Genomic DNA, 22,155 nt, shown 5'->3' with positions numbered 1-22,155 from the left:
ACATGTTCAAGGAGCTGCAAAGAGCCAGTGTGGTTGGGGCAGAATAAACGAGGAGAAGAGGAGAGGGGATGAGTTCAGAGACTAACAGGGATAACTGGGTCATGTGACATTTTTAGTTTTAGGAAGGGCTCTAGCTTTTACCCTCAGTAAGATGGAAGACCATCAGGGAGTTGTGAATAGTGAAAAGAAATTATCTGAATTATTTTTTGCAAAACATTCTGGTTGTTGAGTGGAGAGTATCTTTTTAAAAAACAAAGACCATTACAATATTTCCCTGCTTTAAAATATGCTTTTTTAAGTCATACTGAAGATAAACTTCCAGTCTCCCATAATTGACTATAAACTCCTCATCTTCTGATACTATACATCCCGATACTATACCTCCCAACTGATCAGAAAAATCAGTCCGCAATATATGATTCCATAGTTAAGTGTTAAGGCTGAGCACTACAAACTACAACTTGATAAAAATGGGAAAAAAATACAAGTAGAAGTCATCAAGGAATTACTTTGTGTGGGTGTTTGAAAATGTGCTTCGTCTCAAGGATAGATAAAACCAATTAGAGGAGAAAAGAGAGATGAGGGTGAAGGATGCTGTATAAGCAAAGGCATAGAATTAAGAATGTCCAGCTCCATAGCAATTTATGCCTGTTGGGGAGAAATGGGACAGAGGGAAGCCAAACAGAAGAGTCAGGACTTTGATGACACCATATAAGACAGGAAAATTATAGATTTTTAAGTAGAATAAAATAATAAAATCCGTTTTTAGACAGTAGCCTGACAGATAGGTCTGATTTATTGAGGAAAAATGAACAAACAAAAAAACAATTCTCCTAGGAGTCAAAACTTGTGCTCTATCTAAAGGAGCATGCCCTTGTCATATCTTGGGTAAAATCAATGACCTTAGGTGAGTGATGCTTTTGACCAAAGAGGGCTTCTGTTATTTTCCCAGAAGATTTATGCCTGGCCAAAGGGAAGAAAATGGAATTGAAGACAAAGGAAGTTATTTGTTTTCTCTGGGCTTAGGTGTGTGTATTGTTGGTATGTATCAGATCCCAGGCCTTTCAGTGATGTTTACCGTCAGACGTATAATATCAGCGTGTGACAACTACATTGAGCCAAAAGAACATGGTAAACTCTGATTTATATAATAAAGTTGATGTTTTGTTTGTCAGGTAACAGAAACACGGACTGGTCCTCTTGGCTGCAGTAACTATGACAACCTAGATTCTGTCAGTTCTGTTCTGGTTCAGAGTCCTGAGAATAAGATTCAGTTGCAAGGTATGTGGCTAAAATTTCATTAATTCTCTCCCAGTCTGGATAACAATTATCCAGTTGTGATTTCTTTCTTCTTCTTCTTCATCTTGTTGTTGCTGTTGTTTTAAACATGCTGTACATGCAGTACTAGGCTGTTAAAATTCTCATAAAAGGCTAATTTCCTAATTTTTAACTGATAGTAATGTTCTAGACCAGATGAAGGAAATGTCAAAATTCACTTTACTTCTTAAAATAGGTAATCTGTAGTAATTGAAAATGTATCGTGATAATATTTTTACTTCCATTACAGTAATCTTTGTCTCAATATGTGGCAGTTTTTTCATAGGTCTGTCTGGGTTTTGACATTTTCCTCATAGATTCTAGTAAAAGTTGTAACTATACTTATGCACACAGTAGCATGAACTGTTGACATTTTAAATATAACCTAATATCGTGGCTAGAACTGCATTTATCCTCTGACAGATAGAAACATATTTGAGAATATATTAACAAAATATTTATATTTCCATTATAAAGGTGGATTATGTGAAAATAGTAATAATTTACCTTTTTTTCTATTCCTATAATTTGTGAGATACTTCAATAGCGGATTTTTAAATAACTTGTAACAGATATATACTGCCCCCAAACAGGTTATTGGTGTGTGTACTTACTCATTCATACGGGTAAGAAAGGTTATGAATACACATGTGTAAACCTGTACTAGTTGAAGAAGTTCAGAAAAGTCTTTGATGACACATTGGCTAAGTGGATTGATCAAAGGGATGATTTCGAGTTGTTCTTTTCTAGTCTACCTTTTCTCTTGTCTACCTTTTTTAATTGCATAAGTTAGAGCTGCATTTACATTATTCAGTTTTACATAAGAATGTTTAAAATTTCCAGAAATTCTGACATTTTTCCTCAACTTTTCAATTTTGAAAAATGTAACCGCTTTGGGTTATTTAAATTTATGGTAAATAATAAATGAATCTCGTCTACTTTGAATTATATATAAATTACAAAGAAAGTACTTAAAAATTTAAACTTTAAATGCCATCCAATTTCTCACTATCAATCTTAGATTTAAAGTTATTGAAATATTGTTTCTAATTTAAACAAATGCAATCTACCAATATTACTTGTAATTCTCTATTGCTTACTCCTTTTTAAATGTATGGATCAACTTGCCCTCAGAAAATTATGTTTCATAAAAAAAATAAAGAATATTTATATCAAAAAGATATTTATTTAATTGTTATTAACATTTATTTATTAACATGTTTTTTAACTTTTACTATTTGTGAATCACTGTGCTTAGTTTTCAGAATATTATATTATAAAAGCAAAGTTCAACCTCCTATATATCTTGGAAAAAAAAACACATGAATAAGTGAAGCAACAGTTTTCTTTTGAATAATTATTGGGTCTATTTTTTTTTTTCAATTTATGTGAGTAACTCAGAAATCTGCACGTCTATTTATGTCTTTTTCTATTTTCTAGGCCTGTATTTTCAATTGCCTATCACAACTTTATTTGTATCCCTGTGGTACAAAGACCTTTCGAAAGATAATTTCAGGAAATCGGTATCAGACTCCTCAACTTCCCACGTGTTCTTTCTTAACTGCATCTATATTTATAGTCTAAATATTTATGTTGATTCACGTTTTCAACCTCACCTTTAATAGCAGCCTTTCTCCACTTAAAAAAAAATGGAAGCATTAGATTCTGGATCAACATTACCATGATACATGAAGGGTATAAGAGATTTTAAGTCACTATATGTGGCAATTGGAAACACTGGTGTCTCAAAGTAGAATTTATTAGAGCAAAGAAAGCATCAATAAGAATTATTAAAGGTAAAAGCATTAAGCAAAAAATTTAGGACAGAAATCCGTGATTTAAGGGGCACCTGGTTGGTTCAATTAAGTGTCTGTCTTCGGCTCAGGTCATGATCTTAGGGTCCTAAGATCGAGACTGGCATCAGGTTCCCTGCTCAGCAGGGAGCCTGCTTTTCCCTCTCCCTCTGCCGCTGCTCTGCCTGCTTGTGCTCTCTCTCTCTCTCTCTGTGTCAAATAAATAAATAAAATCTTTAAAAAGCCCCACAAAACTGCATGATTTAACTATATTAGAATTGACAGTCAGAAATGAGATGTCAAAGAGATGCACATAGTACGTTAATTCTGATTTTTAAAAAAATGAAATCAAATGTTTTCTGGCATTGAGTAAGCTGGATTTACCTGTTTGACTTTGAGATCTGTTTTGCCAACTATATTACAAACAGTTCAAAAATTGAAAAGTTGTATCTACAACTGCAAATTATTAATGACGATATATGTAATATATATAATAAAAAGTAACTCTTAAGGGAGTATTAGAAAATATTTATTGAGATTAATAATATTCCAGTGTTTTCAACCCCTTATGAATTTAACATATCAAGCAAGGTACTTCTGAGTGAAAGGGTAGAGGAGTAATGAAAAATCATTTATTGAGTCTTGGTAATAACTTTTTGGTAAAATTCCCAGAAACAAGGATGTGAATGATTCATATGATTGAATAACAAATACTTTTCCAGATCAGTTCATTCCTAATGTTTTATTTCAACAAAATTGACAGAGGACTGGTTTATTATCAAATAGGAGATTTAATGTAATTGTTAATGATAGGTCACCATGTATTTTTTTTGTTGTTTATAATAAAAATAGAATGATACTGCTTCATAAAACTATTTTGATTTTGTTTCTCTATTAATGTATTGGAACAAATTTTCTTTTCTTTTCTTTTTTGATATTCTTAATAGTTTCTTATAAACCAGTTTCACAGGCCACAAGGAAGTGCAAGGACTATGTACAGCCTTACAGGAAACAAGGAGGGAGCTGAGGAGGGCCAAGATGAGTCTAGGGCTTCAGTGGGTGCATTCCTGGGAAAGGGGACCCTGAAAGGGAAACCAGACAGTCCTGTGAAACACCAAGAACAAGGGTTTAACACACAAACAGGTCTGTGGTAATGTGGCCCTGGGGAATCAAGCCCCCACCTTTGTGGAGCTGCTTCCATAACTCTGTGGCCAAGGGTCAAAGAAGGCATCCCCCCGGGGAGGGGGCCACTTCCTAAAGTGGGCATGTGCATTGGAATTCCTCATCCAGTGGCGATCCCCACTGGGGGACCCATGGGAGGCCTCACGCCAGGTGCTGGGCCCATCATGACTGGAGAGGGTGACCCTCGGCCCATAAGATGGTGGAGGATCCCCACAGCCAGTTGGATATTGGGTTGGGGTCCCTGAAATCCTGGCTGCGGCAGCAATGGCAGCGGCTGTAAACAGGCCTGTTCCTTGCAGGGTTATCACCTGTTGCAATAACACACCACCCCTTGGGACTGGCCCAGTGAGTCCTGCAGGAGCCTGGGGCATCGGAACACCAACTGGGATTCCTCTGCCAGCAGCTCTACCAATCCCTGGGCTCCTGGCAGCTTGCAAAGGGCACTCGGGCAATGTCATTATCTTTGAGTGGAGGTTCTTCTACTGTCATTAAGACCAGGTCCTACCAGACCTGCAGCACCAGACCTGTGCTTCGGTTCTCTTCCCTTTCTGTTGTTTTGAGTTCTTTGTCTTGAACTCATTACAGTCACAGAGTTTCAAATTCCTCTGCTTGTTGAAAGCCTGAAGGTGCCAGAGAAGATAGGGCTGTGCTGCAGGATGCCCCTCACCCTGTAATCCAAGTGCTGCAGCATCTTGCTGCTCTGGCCAGGATTCGATTTCATTGGTACATAAAGGAATATATTTTTATTTTAAAATAGAAATGTTTTTAATGCAACAGATCACTACTTTTGGTCTGTTTAATATATGATGAACATTTTAGATGACAACCTTATCATGTCCAAGGGATTCCTTAGTTTCTCACACTGTTTTAGGTGGAACAGGAGCAAAACAGCATTGAAGAGCATGGGTCAGCTGGGCATTTTCACTTTGTTTTTTGTCTTGCTAGAACATATATTTGTGTGATGCAAATTACAATTTTCTTGATGTCTCATCAATTTTATGAATTTCTAACATATTTATTCCCCAAATATTGCTTTTTTCCTTCTTACCTCTTATTCTGGGGTTCCATTAAATATATTTTAGACCTTTCAGTCATGACCTATATATATTTTATACTGTCTTCTGTATTTTATATTCTTTTGTTGTCTTTTATTTTTCTGTATTCAATATTTTTTCTGACATATTCCAGTTTGCTTATTATCTCTTCAGCTCTCTCTAACCTGCTATTGAATCCATCGATTATTTCTTAACTCCAATTTGTGTATTTTTATTTGCAGCATTTCCATTAGACTTTCATTAATAATTTCCAGTGCCCTTCTTCATATGCTTTTTTTCACAGAACATCCTAGGCTCAGAACTCAGCTTCCTTAAGCATTGTCTCAGCACTAAGCAGACCTTCCATAATTACAGTCCCAGTGATGTTTTTACTCTATTGTTCCTGTACATTAAAAAAAAAAAAATCCCTAGGAGATACTCCTAAGTTACTCTGACTTATCTACCAAGGCAATGGAAGTTATCTAAGTATCAATTATTGTTTATGTTACCGGTCTGGTTAAAAAATTACAAAATTTTGAGTGGTCTGTCTCTAGACTTCTCCCCCACCCAAAAAAAAACTTTATTATTTTTAGTGTGGTTTTACAGAATTCCAGTTTTCTTCTTTTAGGGATAGATTGGTATACAGATAGATATAAACATAATCATAAATATCCAATTTTGTAATAAATAGCAATTAGGTAGGGCCAAATTTTTCCTTTTATGCTTATTTTTATTTTTTTACTGATCATTTTGAATATTTAACTTTTTTATTAAATTTTCCTATGTAGAAGAAATGCTGAAATTGAAACTATATTTTTTTGAAATATCATAATAAATATGAAACCAGTAGGAAACCCTAAATATTAATCATATCACCTTATCTTCATTTTTGAATTATTTCTTAAGAGATATCAACGTCAGGGGCGCCTGGGTGGCTCAGTCATTAAGCATCTGCCTTCAGCTCAGGGCATGATCCCAGTGTTCTGGGATCGAGCCCCACATCAGGCTCCTCTGCTGGAAGCCTGCTTCTTTCTCTCCCACTCCCCCTGCTTGTGTTACCTCTCTTGCTGGCTGTCTCTATCTCTGTCAAATAAATAAATAAAATCTTAAAAAAAAAAAAGAGAGAGATATCAACTTCATTAAATTTGAATGTAGAAGTGATGAATCCTATCTCTAGGGCTGTCTTAATACATGGCAAGGACATGACCTATGAAACAAGTGAAATCAGTCCATCTGCTTCCCTGTAGTCAGTCTTATTGATCACTCCTGAACAATAGAATAGAGTCATATAAGTTCTGTATTATTAACGACATGAGGTAAGCATTACCATCAACATTCTGTGACTCTTTCACCAACACCACAACCTATTGTATTATGATTATCTATGTAAATGTGGGCTGATAGTCTGAAAGTAAAATGAAAATATTGAAAGTTATTTGAAATCAAGTGGTGGAAAACACATGCATGTTTCTTTTTAAAGGTTTAGGGAGGTAGGCTCTATCTACATTATGTAAAAATAACCAAATATTCTGAACAATTAAGTGAAAGAGCCAAAGAGAAAGACCAATACCTATGATTTCACTCATATGTGGAATTTAAAAAACAAAACAAATGAACCAAGGGGAAAAAAAAGAGAGAGAGAGAAGAAAGAGAGACAAACCAAGAAACAGACTCTTAATTATAGAGAACAGACTGATAGTTACCAGAGAGGATGGGTGAAATAGGTGATGGGAATTAAAGAGTGCACTTGTCCTGGTGAGCACTGGGTGATGTATGAATTGTTGATTCATTATATTGCACACCTGAAACTACTATAACACTGTATGCTAACTGGAAAACTTAAAAAATAAAATAAATAAATAAATAAATAAATAAATAAATAAATAAATAAATAACAACTAAATACATTTTTTTAAAAATCAGATAATCTGAGGGTTTAAACAGCTTTATAAATTCTGGGATTCTTGAACAGTGCATGGAGTCATCATATGTTGAAAAGAATTACAAATATTTGCAATTTTGTAGGCTTAGATAATTTTCTTTTTTCTTTTGGCTTAGATAATTTTCTAATGATAATTTTAAATCCATGACTTATATATTAAATTATTTGACTTTTTTGAATATTTTAAATGTTATGCTTTTTTTTTCTTTTTTTTTTTTTTAAAGTATGTGCTTTTTTTTGTTCTTTAAGGGCTACAAGTCCTCCTTCCAGACTATCTTCAGGAACGTTTTGTACAAGCAGCATTGAGCTACATTGCTTGCAATTCCGAGGGAGAGTTTATCTGCAAGGACAATGATTGCTGGTGTCAGTGTGGTCCCAGATTTCCAGAATGCAACTGCCCCTCCATGGACATTCAAGCCATGGAAGAGAATCTTCTTCGAATAACTGAAACCTGGAAAGCCTACAATAGTGACTTTGAAGAATCAGGTAAGACAACTTTTAATGTAACATTTAAACTTTGCCAAAACAAATACTGTATTGAAATGACTACTTTATCCTTTTGGAAGAATCTATGATTACATAATTGGAAAGCCTTTTATTTAATTTTTTTATTATTATTCTTTCAAATACACATCTATCTATAACACTTCTATAACTAGTGATTTCAGTATTTTTACCGAAAGCATATATGGTGCTTTGTGTTATTACTATATATTATTGTCACTAAAATCTAGCGGGCTCTTGAGCTGATGTATTAGTCATTTAAGAGAGAAAGACTTTGCCTTTCTCAATATATGAATTTATCACCTGATTTCTCTGATATCTCTCTAGACTTTTCTAGTGGCCCCTGAGTTTCATTTGTGTGGCAAAATGCGGAGAGCATTTCTTCTGTATCTTCTTTCCATTAACATGACTCTCATGAATGTGCAACTTCACTTAACTAATGATTTTTTGAATCAAATTTAGATCAATTTTGTTTGATTTATGTTTGTGGGTTTTGGCTTTTGCTTTTTCTGAATTTTTATGAGTGCATATATGTGTTTTCAATATTGTTTCTTACTGATTGCATAACCTATAATAGCTTTCATTTCATAAAACATTGAATTTTAATAAAAGATTAAGGATGTCTCAACATAAAATTAAAAATACTGATAAAAGTATATCTAATAATACATGAGTAAAGAAAAATTAAAATTCTTAGAGTGTGGGGAGTGTAAGTATGTAATATTTAGTCAAAAGTGTTAGACTGACTTTCAAATGGGCAAAAAGGTTTAACTGCCAAGAGGTCAGACTTATATGCTTGGGTATTATAATTCTTCTGGTGATTAATTTAACCAAACATACTTTAAAAGTGACAAAATTTAACCTCTATTCATGATAAAAACCCTTAACAAATTAGACAAGGAAGGAACATATCTCAACATAATAAAGACCATATATGACAAGTCCACAGCTAACATCAGATAAGAAACAATACAATTGATTGTTAAAACAAAGCATCATCTTTTTGTGAAATAGAACCACCATATTATAAAATAAAAGGGTAGGTAAATAGATACAGGAAAGATTAATGAATTTATGATTTCTTAACATATATTTTGATCAAAATAGTACATAATAAATAATGCTTTTTGATTTTAGTAATATTTCTATTTATATAAACAGGAAAAACTGTCAAGAATCAAAGATCCTTATCCCCTTTAAATTGCTGGGAAACCTAATGAATTTCTTTTTCTATTATATATATATATTTTTAATTTTTTAAAGTTTTTATTAAATTCTACTTAGTTAACATACAGTGTCATATTAGTTTCAGGTGTACAATATAGTCATTCACCACTTCCATACAACACCCAGTGCTCATCACAAAAAGTGCACTCCTTAATCCTCATCACCTATTTAACTCATCCCCCTACCCACCTCCCCTCTGACAACCATCAGTTTATTCTTTAGAGTTAAGAGTCTGTTTCCTGGTTTCCCTTCCTCTTTCTTTCCCCCTCTCTTTATTTTGTTTTTTAAATTCCACATATGAGTAAAATTATATGGTATTTGTCTTTCTGTGACTTATTTTGCTTTGTATAGTACTCTTTAGCTGATCCATGTCATTCCAAATGTCAAGATTTCATTCTTTTTTATGGCTGAGTAATATCCCATTACAGATCTATCTATCTCTATATATATCTCATATCTTCTTTATCTGTTCATCAGTTGATGGACAGCTGGGCTGTTCCTATATAATGCTGCTATAAACATCGGGGTGCATGTATCTCTTTGAATTAGTATTTTTGTATTCTTTGGATAAATAGATAGTAGTGCAATTGCTGGGTCATAGGGTAGTTCTATTTTTAACTTTTTGAGGAAACTCCATACTGTTTTTCAGCATGGCTGCACCAGTTTGCATTCCCATCAACAGTGCAAAGCACATCCAAATCATCAAGGGAGAACTTTCACTATTTGCAGATGACATGGTACTCTTTTTAGCAAATCTAAAAGACTCACCAAAAAACTGCTAGAACTGATAAACAATTTCAGTAAAGTCACAGGATACGAAATCAATCTACAGAAATCGGTTGCATTTCTATACACCAGTAATGAAGAAGCCGAAAGAGAAATTAAAGAATCAACCCCATTTACAATTACACCAAAAACAATAAAATATCTAGGAATAAACCTAATGAATTTCTAATTTCAAATTTCTCTTTCTAGTTTTTCCAATAGAATACTCAGATATCATGTATGAGATGTCTATCATGTTCTATTCATGTAAACCATCTGATGATTAAAAATAATCATGGAATGCAGCATTTTGAGGTAAATTACAATATATGGTAGTCTCCCTAGGGTTAAATTAAAAAAAAAAATACTGGGGCACATGGGTGGCTCAGTCAGTTAAGCATTTTACTCTTGATTTCGGCTCAGGTTCCTGTGATAGAGACCTTCATTTGGCTCCGCACTGAGTGAAGAGTCTGCTTGAAGATTGTCTCCCTCTGCTCCTCTCTCTTCTCTCTCAAATAAATAAATAAATCTTCTTTAAAAATAAAAAATGAAAATTAAAAAAAAAAAACTTCCATCTCATATCACAGAGTTTGATAAATAGGTTAGACCAGGATATCCTCTGTGGAATTCACATCAGAATGCTACCCTTTTTATTTTGCCTTGAAAAAGTGTATTAAAATAAAAATCACCAAATGAGCATTTGGATTTTGTTTCCAGGTAGACTAGTATACTGAAATAGGGCAGAACTTCCACTGATAGTAACTAGAAAGGTGAATAATTTTTTACATTACATTTTCAAAGACATAATAGATCAGAAAAGCAACAAAACTAAATGGAAAAAGATTCCTGACAAGAGGTATAAACTGGGAATTCACATTTTTCTTTCCCTCCTTTCTTTCTCCCTCCCTTCCTCTCACCCTCCCTTTCTTTCCCTTTTCTTTCTTTCTTTCTCTTTCTTTCTTTCTCTTTCTTTCTCTTTCTTTCTTTCTTCTTTCTTTCTTCTTTCTTTCTTCTTTCTTTCTTTCTTTCTTCTTTCTTTCTTTCTTTCTTTCTTTCTTTCTTTCTTTCTTTCTTTCTTTCTATTCATTAATATGATTAATTCTGTAAACATTTGACAATTCTTGATTTAGAGTAGAAGCTGAGGACTGTGCATTCCCCCAGACAAGAAGTAGCTGGTGGAAGAAAGAAGAAAGAGCAAAACTTTTAGTGGTTGTAGAGATCAGACTGACAAAATTCTAGATTCGATGGGCCTAAAGAAGTTTAGTTTTAAGACAAGGTTTTTACTGAATTTGGATAGTGCTGGATGCTATGGAAGTATTCAAAGGTCTCTGAAAGCGGAATGAAGTTTATCACAGACTTTCAAGAGCTTAAGACAAAAACTCTCTAGAGGGAGGAGCTTGAAAATAAAACTGGCAAAGATGGAAAATGATGAATTGACACAGCTTCTACAACTGCTTTTCCCTAGGGCACATTTATCAGTTCAAGGCAGAGTTAGAAGCTCAGAACCTAGGATTAGCTCCAGGAAAATGCTGCTCTTCCAGAACAAAGAAACCAGAAGAAAATTTGGCAGTTACAGTAGATCAAAATGAGAATATTGGAGACTCACTTGAAGGTTTTTAAATACACAGCCAGTCTCCTCTTTGAAGACATTTGCCTTTTTTTGACTCTACCAGGGGCATATGACTAAAGAGAGGAAGTGAAACCTCTGAGTGATAAAATTGAATCTTTGCAGTGTTATAGACCTGAAGAAGCAAATGCTCAAAAGGTGGATAATTGAAAGTTTGGAAGGACCACACTTTAACAACAGGGGAGAACCAGAGATAGATTGAGTCTTATACATTTATAAACCAGCACTAATACAGTTTAAATCCTGATCTTAAGGAGTGGATCCTAAAAAGGTAAACTCCCCATAGTGTCTGTTAAATATGAAGAGGGTGACCTCTCTTGAGGATGAAATCATTTTCTAAAGCCTCTGCAGTTCTTTTTATATCTGATGGACATGAAACCCTAATTTACAACATATGTGAGCACACAAGACCATGTGGCTAATGTCAAAGAGAAAAGAAACCAGACAAGTGATGTAAGATGATCCAGATATTAAAATTAGTAGGAAATATTTTTGCATAATTATAATTAAAATATTCAAAAAATAAAGGAAAGAAATGATCACGTAGATGAAAATATTGAAAAGTTCATCAGAGATCTGGAATCTATGAAAGTAGACTAAAGGACATTTTAAAACATAAAAATACAGTATCTGAAATCAATAACTCAAAGTCTTGTTTGAATAGGAGTTTTGCACAATGGATGACAAAATTAGTGAAGACAGGTTAATAGAATAGACAAAAATGGAAACAGTGAAGAAAGCAACAACAAAATATTGGATAAGTACACAAGTGAGATATTCATAAAAGTTCTAACATATTTTTGAATCTGAGGCACAGGAGGGGTAAATGGGAAAATGGCATAAATAATATGCAAAGACATAATGGATGCAATTTTTTTTTTAACTGAAAACCTACACATTCAACCTACAGATAAAAAAAAGCACAGCAAACACAAACACAAAGAAAGATAAAAAAAAATCTCAGATAGACACATCATAGAAAATCTATTCAGAAAAAAAAAGGCAGAAAACATTTTTTCAATATACCTAGAGAAAAAAATTGACGTTACTCTTAATGGAGTAACAATAGGCTTGATTTATAAAAACAAAATAAAACAAAAACCAGATTTTGACATCTTTAAAAATAAAGAAAATAACTATTAATTTAGAATTATATGCCAGTCCACAGTATTTTCAAAAATGAAGGTGAAAGCAAAAATTTGTTCAGACAAGAAATGATAGGTAAAAACGTGGAAATGCAAAGAGGAAAAGGAATACTAGAAATAGCAAATATGTACAATTAAATACCAGTGAATATCAACTGTACAAAATAATAATGTGATGTGGAAATTACATATATATGATTTTAATATATTATAATAGTTTGAAAATGAGTGATGAGTGCAAAGAATTAATATTCTCAGTATTCCCAGGTGCTGCCATTGCTGAGGATGTGTTGAGTTATAATTGATATTAGAGTGATATAAATCGAGGATATATATTATAATCCCTGGGATAACTCTAAAATAAGGAAAAAATGTTTAATTGAAATCTAGAAGAATATCAAATAAAAGTTATTTGGTTATACACACCCCCCCCCAAGAGAGACAATAAAGTAGAAAACAAGAGAAAAATCATCTGGATCAAATAGATACATGCAGTGTAAAGGGAAAGGTTTAGATTGTCTTTTCAATAAATTGTGTTGGGTCAGATATAATCCCACTATAATGGTTATTATATTAAATATTCTATTTTTCTTGTTACATTAAATATTCTAAATAAAAGACCACAGGTCTGGTTAAAATAACACAGCAACAGTAATAATAGTAGCAATAAAAGATTATTTGCTACTTACTAGAGACATGTTAAAGCTATAGATAAATTGAGGTTAAAGGGTGGAAAAATATGTAATGTTAACATTAGCCAAAAAGTACTAAATTGTAATGCAAGATATATTAACTGAAATAAAAATATTTCTTGATAATAACATAGTCAATCCAACAGGAATATATATCATAATTATTTATGTGAACTACAAAATAAAAATTGTACCCCAACAGTTAAATAGTCAAGTTAGACTTTATTTAAGACTATTGTAATAAAGGAGCAAGACTTACAGTAGGGAAAAGAGGTTGACCTCAAATCCTCTGAAACAAAACACTGGGATTAGCTCAAGGAAAAGTACTAGAAGACATGAGCAGGAAGGCTGGTCAACATGATTAGGCTAGCTGTGTTTGCTAACTGTTTCTTATTTAAGCTTGTCTTCTACTTTCCCACAGAGACTGGGAGATAGATGTGCTAGCTCCTTTTTCTCAGATGATTACATTTCAAAGTGATGACTCCCAGATCCTTATGGTTTGTAACATTTACATCTTAAAAGGGACATGGAAAGAATTTACAATTGCAAGTTTTCAGACAAAAAGGGAGATCAGAGGTCTGTAGTCAAGAAGAAACCTGTTTAAAATTTAGTAAAGCTGAAAACAGTGCTGTGAACAGAATCCCAAATACTGATTGTAAAATACAAAAAAAGAAAGAAAGAAAGAAAGAAAGAAAGAAAGAAAGAAAGAAAGAAAGAAAAAGAAATTTAAAACTTCCACTATCATATGATTTCATTCATATGTGGAATTTAAGAAACAGAACAGATGAATATAGGGGAAGGAGGGAAAAATAAAACAAGATGAAATCAGAGAAGGAGACAAACCATGAGAGTCTTAACTATAGGAAACAAGCTGAGCATTGCTGGAGGGGAAGTGGGTGGGAAAATGGGGTAACTGGGTGACGGACCGTAAGGAGGGCATCTGATGTAATGAGTAGTGGGTGTTATATACAAGTGGTGAATCATTAAACTCTACCTCTGAAACTAATAATACACTATATGTTAAATAATTGATTTAAAAAAAAAACTTCAATCAAAAACACCATTGAAAATGAAAAGGCTATTTATATAAAGGGAGAACATATTTGCAATACATTTGTCAAACCAAGAACTCCTATGGATGAAATATACAGAAATCCTTCTAATCAATTAAAAATCAATAAAGAAATGGTCAAAATATTTCAATACCTTGAAAAAGAGGAGCTCCAAATGGAAAATAATGATATGACAAAATGTTCATTAGCTTTGTAATCAGAAAAAGGCAAATGGAGTCATAAAGCCAACCATGATAGCACTACACACCTACCAGAAGGGCTAAAATTTAAAAAAAAAAGAAAAGAAAAGAAAAGAAAAGAAAAGAAAAGAAAAGAAAAGAAAAGAAAAGAAAAGAAAGGGAAGAAAAAGACGAAAAGGAGGGAGGGAGTAAAGGAAGGAGAGAGAAAAAATAACAAGTATAGCGAGAACTTAGAAAAACTGAAACTCTTACATAATAGTGCTGGATTTATAATTAATTCCTCTTTGCGGAAAAAAAAAAAAAAAAACATCTACCAGCATCCACTAAAGGCAAATACATCATATCCTTTGACCAACCAATTTCATTCCTAGATAGAAGTTTAATAAAAGAAATATGTACATATTCACAACAAATATACAAAAATGTACAAGAATGTTCATAGTAGCATTATTCTCAACACTCTGAAAGTAGGATGTTACCAGAATGCTTATTGAGACAGAAAGAGTAAAAAGTCATGGTATAATTACACAGTGGAATTCTATGAAGCAAAGTGCATACACGATCTACCCAGAATATTAGGAATAAATCTTTTAAGTATCAAACTGAACAAAGAAAACCAGACTCAGAAGTATATATACTATGTGATTCCATTTATATTAAGTGTAAAAATAGTCAAAATTCATCTATTCTATTCCAAGTCAGGGCTTTGGTACCTTTGGTGAGGCAGGGCTGATGGGATGGTTGAGGGTCTAAATTGGTTCTTTGGTGCTAAAAAAATCATGATTCCTTGCTCCAGAGGCTGGCTACCTGGTATGTTCAGTTCTTGAAAATTTTCTGAATCTATACCTATAATTTTTGTATCTTACTCTATTTATATCATAATTTAATACAAATTTTAAAAAATAAGAATGAGAATTTTCGCATCTAAATAATCAGAAGGACAGAATCCTAGAATAATTGAATTAACTAAATGTTTTTAAAGCTCATTACATGTTATGTGCCAAAATATGTAATTGGTCAAAAATTAATCAGAAATATTCAATGGCCAGAGACTTTGAACTACTAGTTAAAAGCTAGTGCTAATTAAAGTCAGGCTTTTTTACCAACATCACCGTCACCACCTCCCCATCACCCACCACCACCACCACTTAAAAAAAAAAAAATCAGACTTTTTAATTTTAACTCATATGTGGGCTGCCCAACTAACTTTTAAAACCAGATTCTTACCATACTAGTTCAATTGTGTCAATGATATTTCTGAAACTATTTCTAATATTGAAAAAAATTGTATTTATTTATTCTAATTTAATTATTTGTTCCAATTGATATGTAGTATATTTAGCTAATTCATATTTAATATTCTGATTCATCACAGATAATATTGAGGGTTTTTTTTCAATTTCAATGTATAAAGAATTAACCCAAACTTTTTACTAGTACATTACATCTTTAGTAAAACCACATTCACTTACCCACTTGGAATCAAATAATAGGTAAAATACTGTTTTTACTGGACTTCTTTTAACACTAGTAAAGTGTATCAAAGAGCACATGTGATAGTTTTGACAAAGATTAGAATGTACATCTAAATTTACAAAATTCTTCTTTAAACACGGATAACACCATGAAGTGTGAAAATGTGTATATTACAGTGTATAGTAACAATAGTAACAACGCTAGTATCAGTTACCACAAAAAAAGGAAGAAAATAAATTGCAGATTTTATCGGGTCAGGATAACTTGTTTATAAATAGTTTTCTGTTGTGTGTGTTTTCTGCTATCACCAAATATAAAATTAAATCATTAGACCAGATTAGCATAGACTGCTTAGCCATTTTTATATTTGATTATATATAATTCATTTTGGTCTGTAATACAAGTCCTGGAAAATGCACCTTTTACAGCCTGCCAAAAAAAGTGTTTGAAAATTTCAAAATAGAATGTATTTTTTTTTCGTATCTTGCAACCTAAAAAATTTTGGTTGTGAGAACTATATTTAAATAAATCTGTTCATTCTCTACCCTTATATTTTCAGAAATAAATTAATGCTGTTTAATAAGAAATAATGATGGCATATATGTATAGTGAAAGAAAGGATACAGGAAGAGATGTAGGGAAATATAGATGCACATAATAAAATGAAACACACACACAGAAACAGTAACCAAACAAACTGATTTAAGTGTTTTGTTTAATTACGTAAAAAACAACTTAGTTGCCAATTACTTAGAGACCAATTCTATCCAGGTCTTGATCAATAATTCTAACCTAATGAAAAAACTGGAAATCCTTACAGTTTTGCAGATATATCTAAATAAGTAAACTCCAAATTTATTTTGATTTCGGTTATGCAACCATTTACTAAAGTTAGCAGTAAAGAACTGAATAGATAGCAATATAGTATCTTTTTCATATAATATTCTAAATTTTCCTTAATTATTCTTTAGATGAATAAGAAAGCTAATTATTTAAGCTATAACTATGGAATATAATGATACAAGTAGTAACTAATTTTTAAGTAATAACTAATCTTAATAAAAATAAAGGGATTGGTTTACATAGAGCACAAATCTTTTAGAATTTTTTTGACACAACATCTTTACTCTTTGGAGAAATTGCGTTATCACCAGGGTGTGGGCAATCTAAGGTGTATTGTATGCTGTCAGCATAAATCTTTATCAGAATCATGTCCTATTAAATATAAGGATATTCATTTGATAAACCAAGAATGGCAGCTGGAGGCCACCTTGTGATGGAAATTGTGTAGGTGTTACTTCTAAAGAACACTGTCCATTTGACACTTCATCTGAAAAATTGATAAAATTTCTAATGCTATCATGGCAAAATGTATGTACTGTAAAAGTTGGCATAACTTAATTTACAAATGTTAAAAAGTAATTATCTATTTCCTCTTGCCTTTTTAAAAAATGTGGACTATTATTAATTTTTCCCCAAAACAGTTTCCCCATCAGATGATAGTTAACTATAAGTTTATAGAAAAACAATATTTTCCAGAGAAAATAAATATATCTGAATAAAAAATTAGAATTTCACTAACTGTCCAGTTTACACGTTATAATCTTTAGTAAAATCTTACTGTTTCTTGCTCAGTATTCATCCTGTTCCCTGACACTAAAGTATCCCAAATTTTCTTTGAGGAACCCCCATTCCCATTCTTAGTATTGCAGTGTATGGTACTTAGCTCATACTAAGATCCAGAATTGCTCTCTGATTAATGCAAGCAAATCACAAGAATCCATTCCCTTAGCTATATAGATCAGTTTAAGACACATAAAAAATTGGGTCAATGAGACCCCGAAATATATTTCCTAAGAGTATTTGAAGGAGATGAAAGATTCCTAATTTTTCCACAATAACTATGGGGAATTCTATTAATTTTTCTTCTTAGATATGAAAGGAGACCATAGTCATAAGCCAGCAGAGAGCCATCTTGCAACTATAGGAGTTGCTTGAACCATGCAAGGTGGAAGATATATTTCTTTGGTTACATCCTTGTGCTGTTAAATCACTCCTGCTACAAGCTCACCTATTCTTTAGTTTCAGTAGCATGAACCAATAAACTTCCTCCATTCTGCAGCCAATTATAGATGATCTGCCACATAGGTCAGGCTAATAATACTGTAGTACTAAAGAAGTTCAAAATATCTTTGGATTATAACATTAAAGTATATATTTTTTTCTCACTTGACCATTGAAAGTTTGCTGAGGATTTTGCTCTCTCTCTTCATTCTAAGACTCAGGCTGACAGACCCGCCCCTTTGTGGAAAAGTGATCATAACGGACAAGGAAAAAAACATGGCAGGCTATGTGTGTCCTAAGTCTCAAACCTTAGCCAGAAAGTGATACGTAACACAAATGCTAAATTTCATTGGCTAAAATGAGTTATCCTTGCTTGCCTCAAAGCGGGCTTTTTCCTTAAAAGAGATCCTTAGCATTTATTTAAAAAGCCGTAATGACTCCACACTCCACTGTTCTGGTCACTAGATACTCAATTTCCTCCTCTCCTCAAATGCAGAACACACATCCCTCATTCCCATGAGAGACAGAACGTTAGTCCCATCGTTTACTGGGTCCAGCTCAAACGAGTGATGCTTGGCAACATCTTAATCCAATCTAGATGTGCTTTCTTTTTTTACAGAGACATGAACCAAAGAGCAAGTTATGTGTCCTAGACTTACCATATACCAAGGTAGAATCAATCAAGAGAATTATAGTAAGCACTTCTACTCAGAAAGGGGGGAAACTGGGAACACAAAGCAAACTGTTGGTAGCAATTCTGAAATTCTATCCAGAAGACATTTTGAGGGCCTCAAACCTAGGGATGGAGAATATTCCTTAATTTATCCTCAATTTTTCTCCCTGAGAGTGGCTTACTTGTCTACTATTTCCAAATTCCAATATATGTGTGATCTTTCCATTCCATTTTCTCCTTGGCTATGCGTGAGGTGAGAATTGGAAAATGTGGCTAAGGAAGAGCTTTCGCAGTCTGTTTTCTGCCCAAACATTAAGAATCAAAGGTCATTTTAAATCTTAAACTTCAGATTTTTTTTTAAAAACCTGGAGTCATGGTTTCTTTGGAAGTACAACTTATGTAAAAACTTACTGGTCTTTTATCCATTTGAATTTACTCAATTCCATGGGCCAATAGCCACACCCACAGTTTTCCCTAAATGTGTTTTCTATATTTGTTATTTTTCTTTTCTTTTTTCATCCTCTTTCCCTTCCTACCTCTCTCATTTGCATAATGAGGCTTTATTAGACTTCTTTATTTGTGCCTTGTCCAATTAAGAGTGTTTACTGAGTATTACACCTTTTGTTGGGCATATTCCCTAAGACTAATTCATCTATTCTGTGATCATGACAAAAACATGGAGACCAGACGCTAAATTTTATATTTGCTATGGGATTGACTTATAACTGGCCATTGTTTTAATATCGGGAATTGAGAAACAATTGCCTCTTTCAACTCTATGTGATTCATTGCTTCTCTATTCAGACCCTTTTATTTCTGCTTTCAAAACTCACTAATTCTTTTCTAAGTTTGAGATAGCACATCAGACAGAAAACCAAGGTAATGTTACAAAAATGCACAATCAAAAATTTGCTTTGAAGTATGACATTACAGTTTATTTTTTTCCTCCTACCACTTGTCCATTGTAAGTTGGCTACAGAGTCTTCTTTATGTCTCTTCACTCCAGGACTGGGGCTGACAGTGCAGCCTCCCCGTGGTGCAATGTGTCTCTGTGACACAGGAGAATATCTTGCCATGCCCTACCAAAAGCAGTCATTGGCAACAGAACTAACATTCTATTTTCTGACGTTTTCCCTGGCACCTTGAGTTTATTGGGTACATGATCTTCATCCCCAGTTACCACAGGCAACAGTTTTACTAGTTGTTTCCCCACTGTTTAACCTGGATTGTCATTATTCCAGATCCGATAAAGTGTCCTTGACACATTCATGATCCACTAAGTCAGTGTCACAGCTGGAGGATTTGCTTTCTCCAGCAGTCTCTCCCTTCCATTTCTGGCTCCCATTTCTGTATAAGTCAACATCAGCTTGGTAACACCAATAACAAACACCTCTAAAATGTAGCCATAAACAAAGTTCACTGCTGGCATATACTGCATGCCCACACAGGTTAACTGGTCTTTGCACTGCACTGTCCTCACTCCTGGATTGAGACTGAAAGGCAGATGACCACCTGGTGTGGTTGCTTATGGAGGCAGTGGAAAGAGTGCAGTAAATTGTCACTGGCTCTTATCTGAATTGCTCAGAAGCAATTCACATTACCTATGATCACATTTCATAGCCAAGCCTAATTTCAAAGGGAACAGAGAAATGCCATTTTATCATACGCCTACAAAAGAAAAGGAACCAGACAGTATTTGTGAACACCCAAAATGTCAGCCACCATTGGTTTTCAGATACAACTAAAAACATCATATTCTTTATCATCTAACTGTATAATCTTAAGTGGGAATATATGTTTTGTTCTTGCTGTCTGAAATTCTACAGGCTTCTATTTAACCGGGATAGAAGTATATATTAAGTGAACTCTGACACACTGACACATTAGATCCACTGTACCCGCCATTTTGTCCAAACTAAATACCTGAACATCACATAAACAAGCATTTTCAGTAACAAGTTATGTGATCATTAGCAAGTCATTTAATCTCTTAAAATTTTGGGCTACCTCATTTGTCATTCAGCTACCTTATTTAGATTAAAGGAACTAGATATAAAATTCTCATTCTAAATTAACTACCACATGTACTATTGCCTTCTAACGGGTAAAGCTTTTTGGTAATCATATGCCTATATGTATAATGTACTTATTTTAAAGGGATTAGTAATTGGACTACAACAATAAGGGAAAGAAAATAAGCTTTTTATAACATGAAGTCTCAATATGAGTCTTATAATATCTATGTATGTTTTAATTTATTGTGATAATCTTTTATTAGACACACTGTAACTTACAGATATTCTCAGCACTAAAGAAAGTATTCAGTTTCAAGACTGATATAGCAAAATCAATTTGGTTTCCACTACTGTCTGTTCTGATTGTTCAGCATTTCTGCTCTGATTCATCAATGCCTGGCTGTATCATATTTAATATATTATGAATATCACCTTTGCCATTACCAAATTTTATTCTGTACTTCAATTAATTTTTTAACATCATCTGAAATAAGATGGCTGTAGAGTGCCAAGCAGGTGTTTTATGTAACGATTCCTGATTTAGATCCCAAAAGGCTCTCTGCCAAATGCAATCTACCTGTTCTAGTTTGCCTGATGTATTTCCATACCTAGATCAGTGTCATCATCCCAACTATCTAAAAAGACTTCGATGTTTCTTGAGGACAGAGAAGATCATATCTCTTTGCCATTACACAAAAAAACTGGTAAAGTGTGCTATATTTAGAACACACACTGTACATCACAATATATGTTGATTGATGAATGGGATAACAAAATATATGTGTGGCCAGACATTGCCCAGGAATTAATTTTGGTGTACCTCATACACTGCCTCTTGGACTGTCACAGTGACTGTGACACCATTCATCTTTTCAATGGGTATACTCTAAAAAACAATTCTAAAAACAAAAATACTTTGCCTCTTATATTGTATTTTTTTACCTAGGTATTTTGAAGGATTTTTTTTGTCTTATTTGCTATCATGCAAATCTGAATAAGAGCATGAACTCCCATGTATTTCTCCTCATAATAAGATGATAGATGATATAGCTGCACCAGAACACGAAGATGTAATGCTTTTTTCCATCAGTTTGAATGTATTTGTTATGAAGAATTATCTCTCAATATATGCATGTGTTTGTTCTAAAGCTATCATAGTCAGTATTTATTAGAACTCATAATTTGGTCATCTATCTGGTTTAGTCTGAAACAAATCATTCAAGGTTTTGATTCAGTATCATAAGAAACAAAATAAGTGGTGACTTCATTAAGTGTTTTATTGTTTGTTTTCTCATATAGACATAGACTGTGGCAAAGAGAGGTTAATAAATAATACTAAAAGTTCAGAGAATTTTTACTGCTACTGTATGGTCGGTTTTATAAGAATATATGTGGTGACTTTCCAAGGTTGTGTGCGCTTTATGTTACCTTTTGGATCATTTTGATA

The 22,155-nt window shown here is 33.3% G+C and overlaps 1 protein-coding gene and 1 pseudogene across 1 annotated transcript in view; one reads left to right on the top strand and one right to left on the bottom strand.

The window, feature by feature from the left end:
- The window catches only part of BRINP3 (BMP/retinoic acid inducible neural specific 3), a 376,973-nt gene that overhangs the window by 248,941 nt on the left and 105,877 nt on the right, over positions 1 to 22,155 (top strand). Inside the window, exons 5-6 of the mRNA XM_087856398.1 lie at positions 1,176 to 1,281; positions 7,518 to 7,754. Of these exons, the coding sequence (XP_087712524.1) occupies positions 1,176 to 1,281; positions 7,518 to 7,754 (343 nt within the window). The remainder of the gene's footprint in view (positions 1 to 1,175; positions 1,282 to 7,517; positions 7,755 to 22,155) is intronic.
- LOC123800147 (small nuclear ribonucleoprotein-associated protein B pseudogene) lies at positions 3,983 to 4,992 on the bottom strand (annotated as a pseudogene).

The sequence above is a fragment of the Ursus americanus genome, chromosome 2 (genome assembly GCF_024610735.1).
Source record: "Ursus americanus isolate L20-20 chromosome 2, mUrsAme1.1.p, whole genome shotgun sequence".
Lineage (NCBI taxonomy): Eukaryota > Metazoa > Chordata > Mammalia > Carnivora > Ursidae > Ursus > Ursus americanus.
The sequence above is the reverse complement of the archived record's forward strand: the minus strand, read 5'-3'. Positions and strand labels throughout refer to the sequence as shown.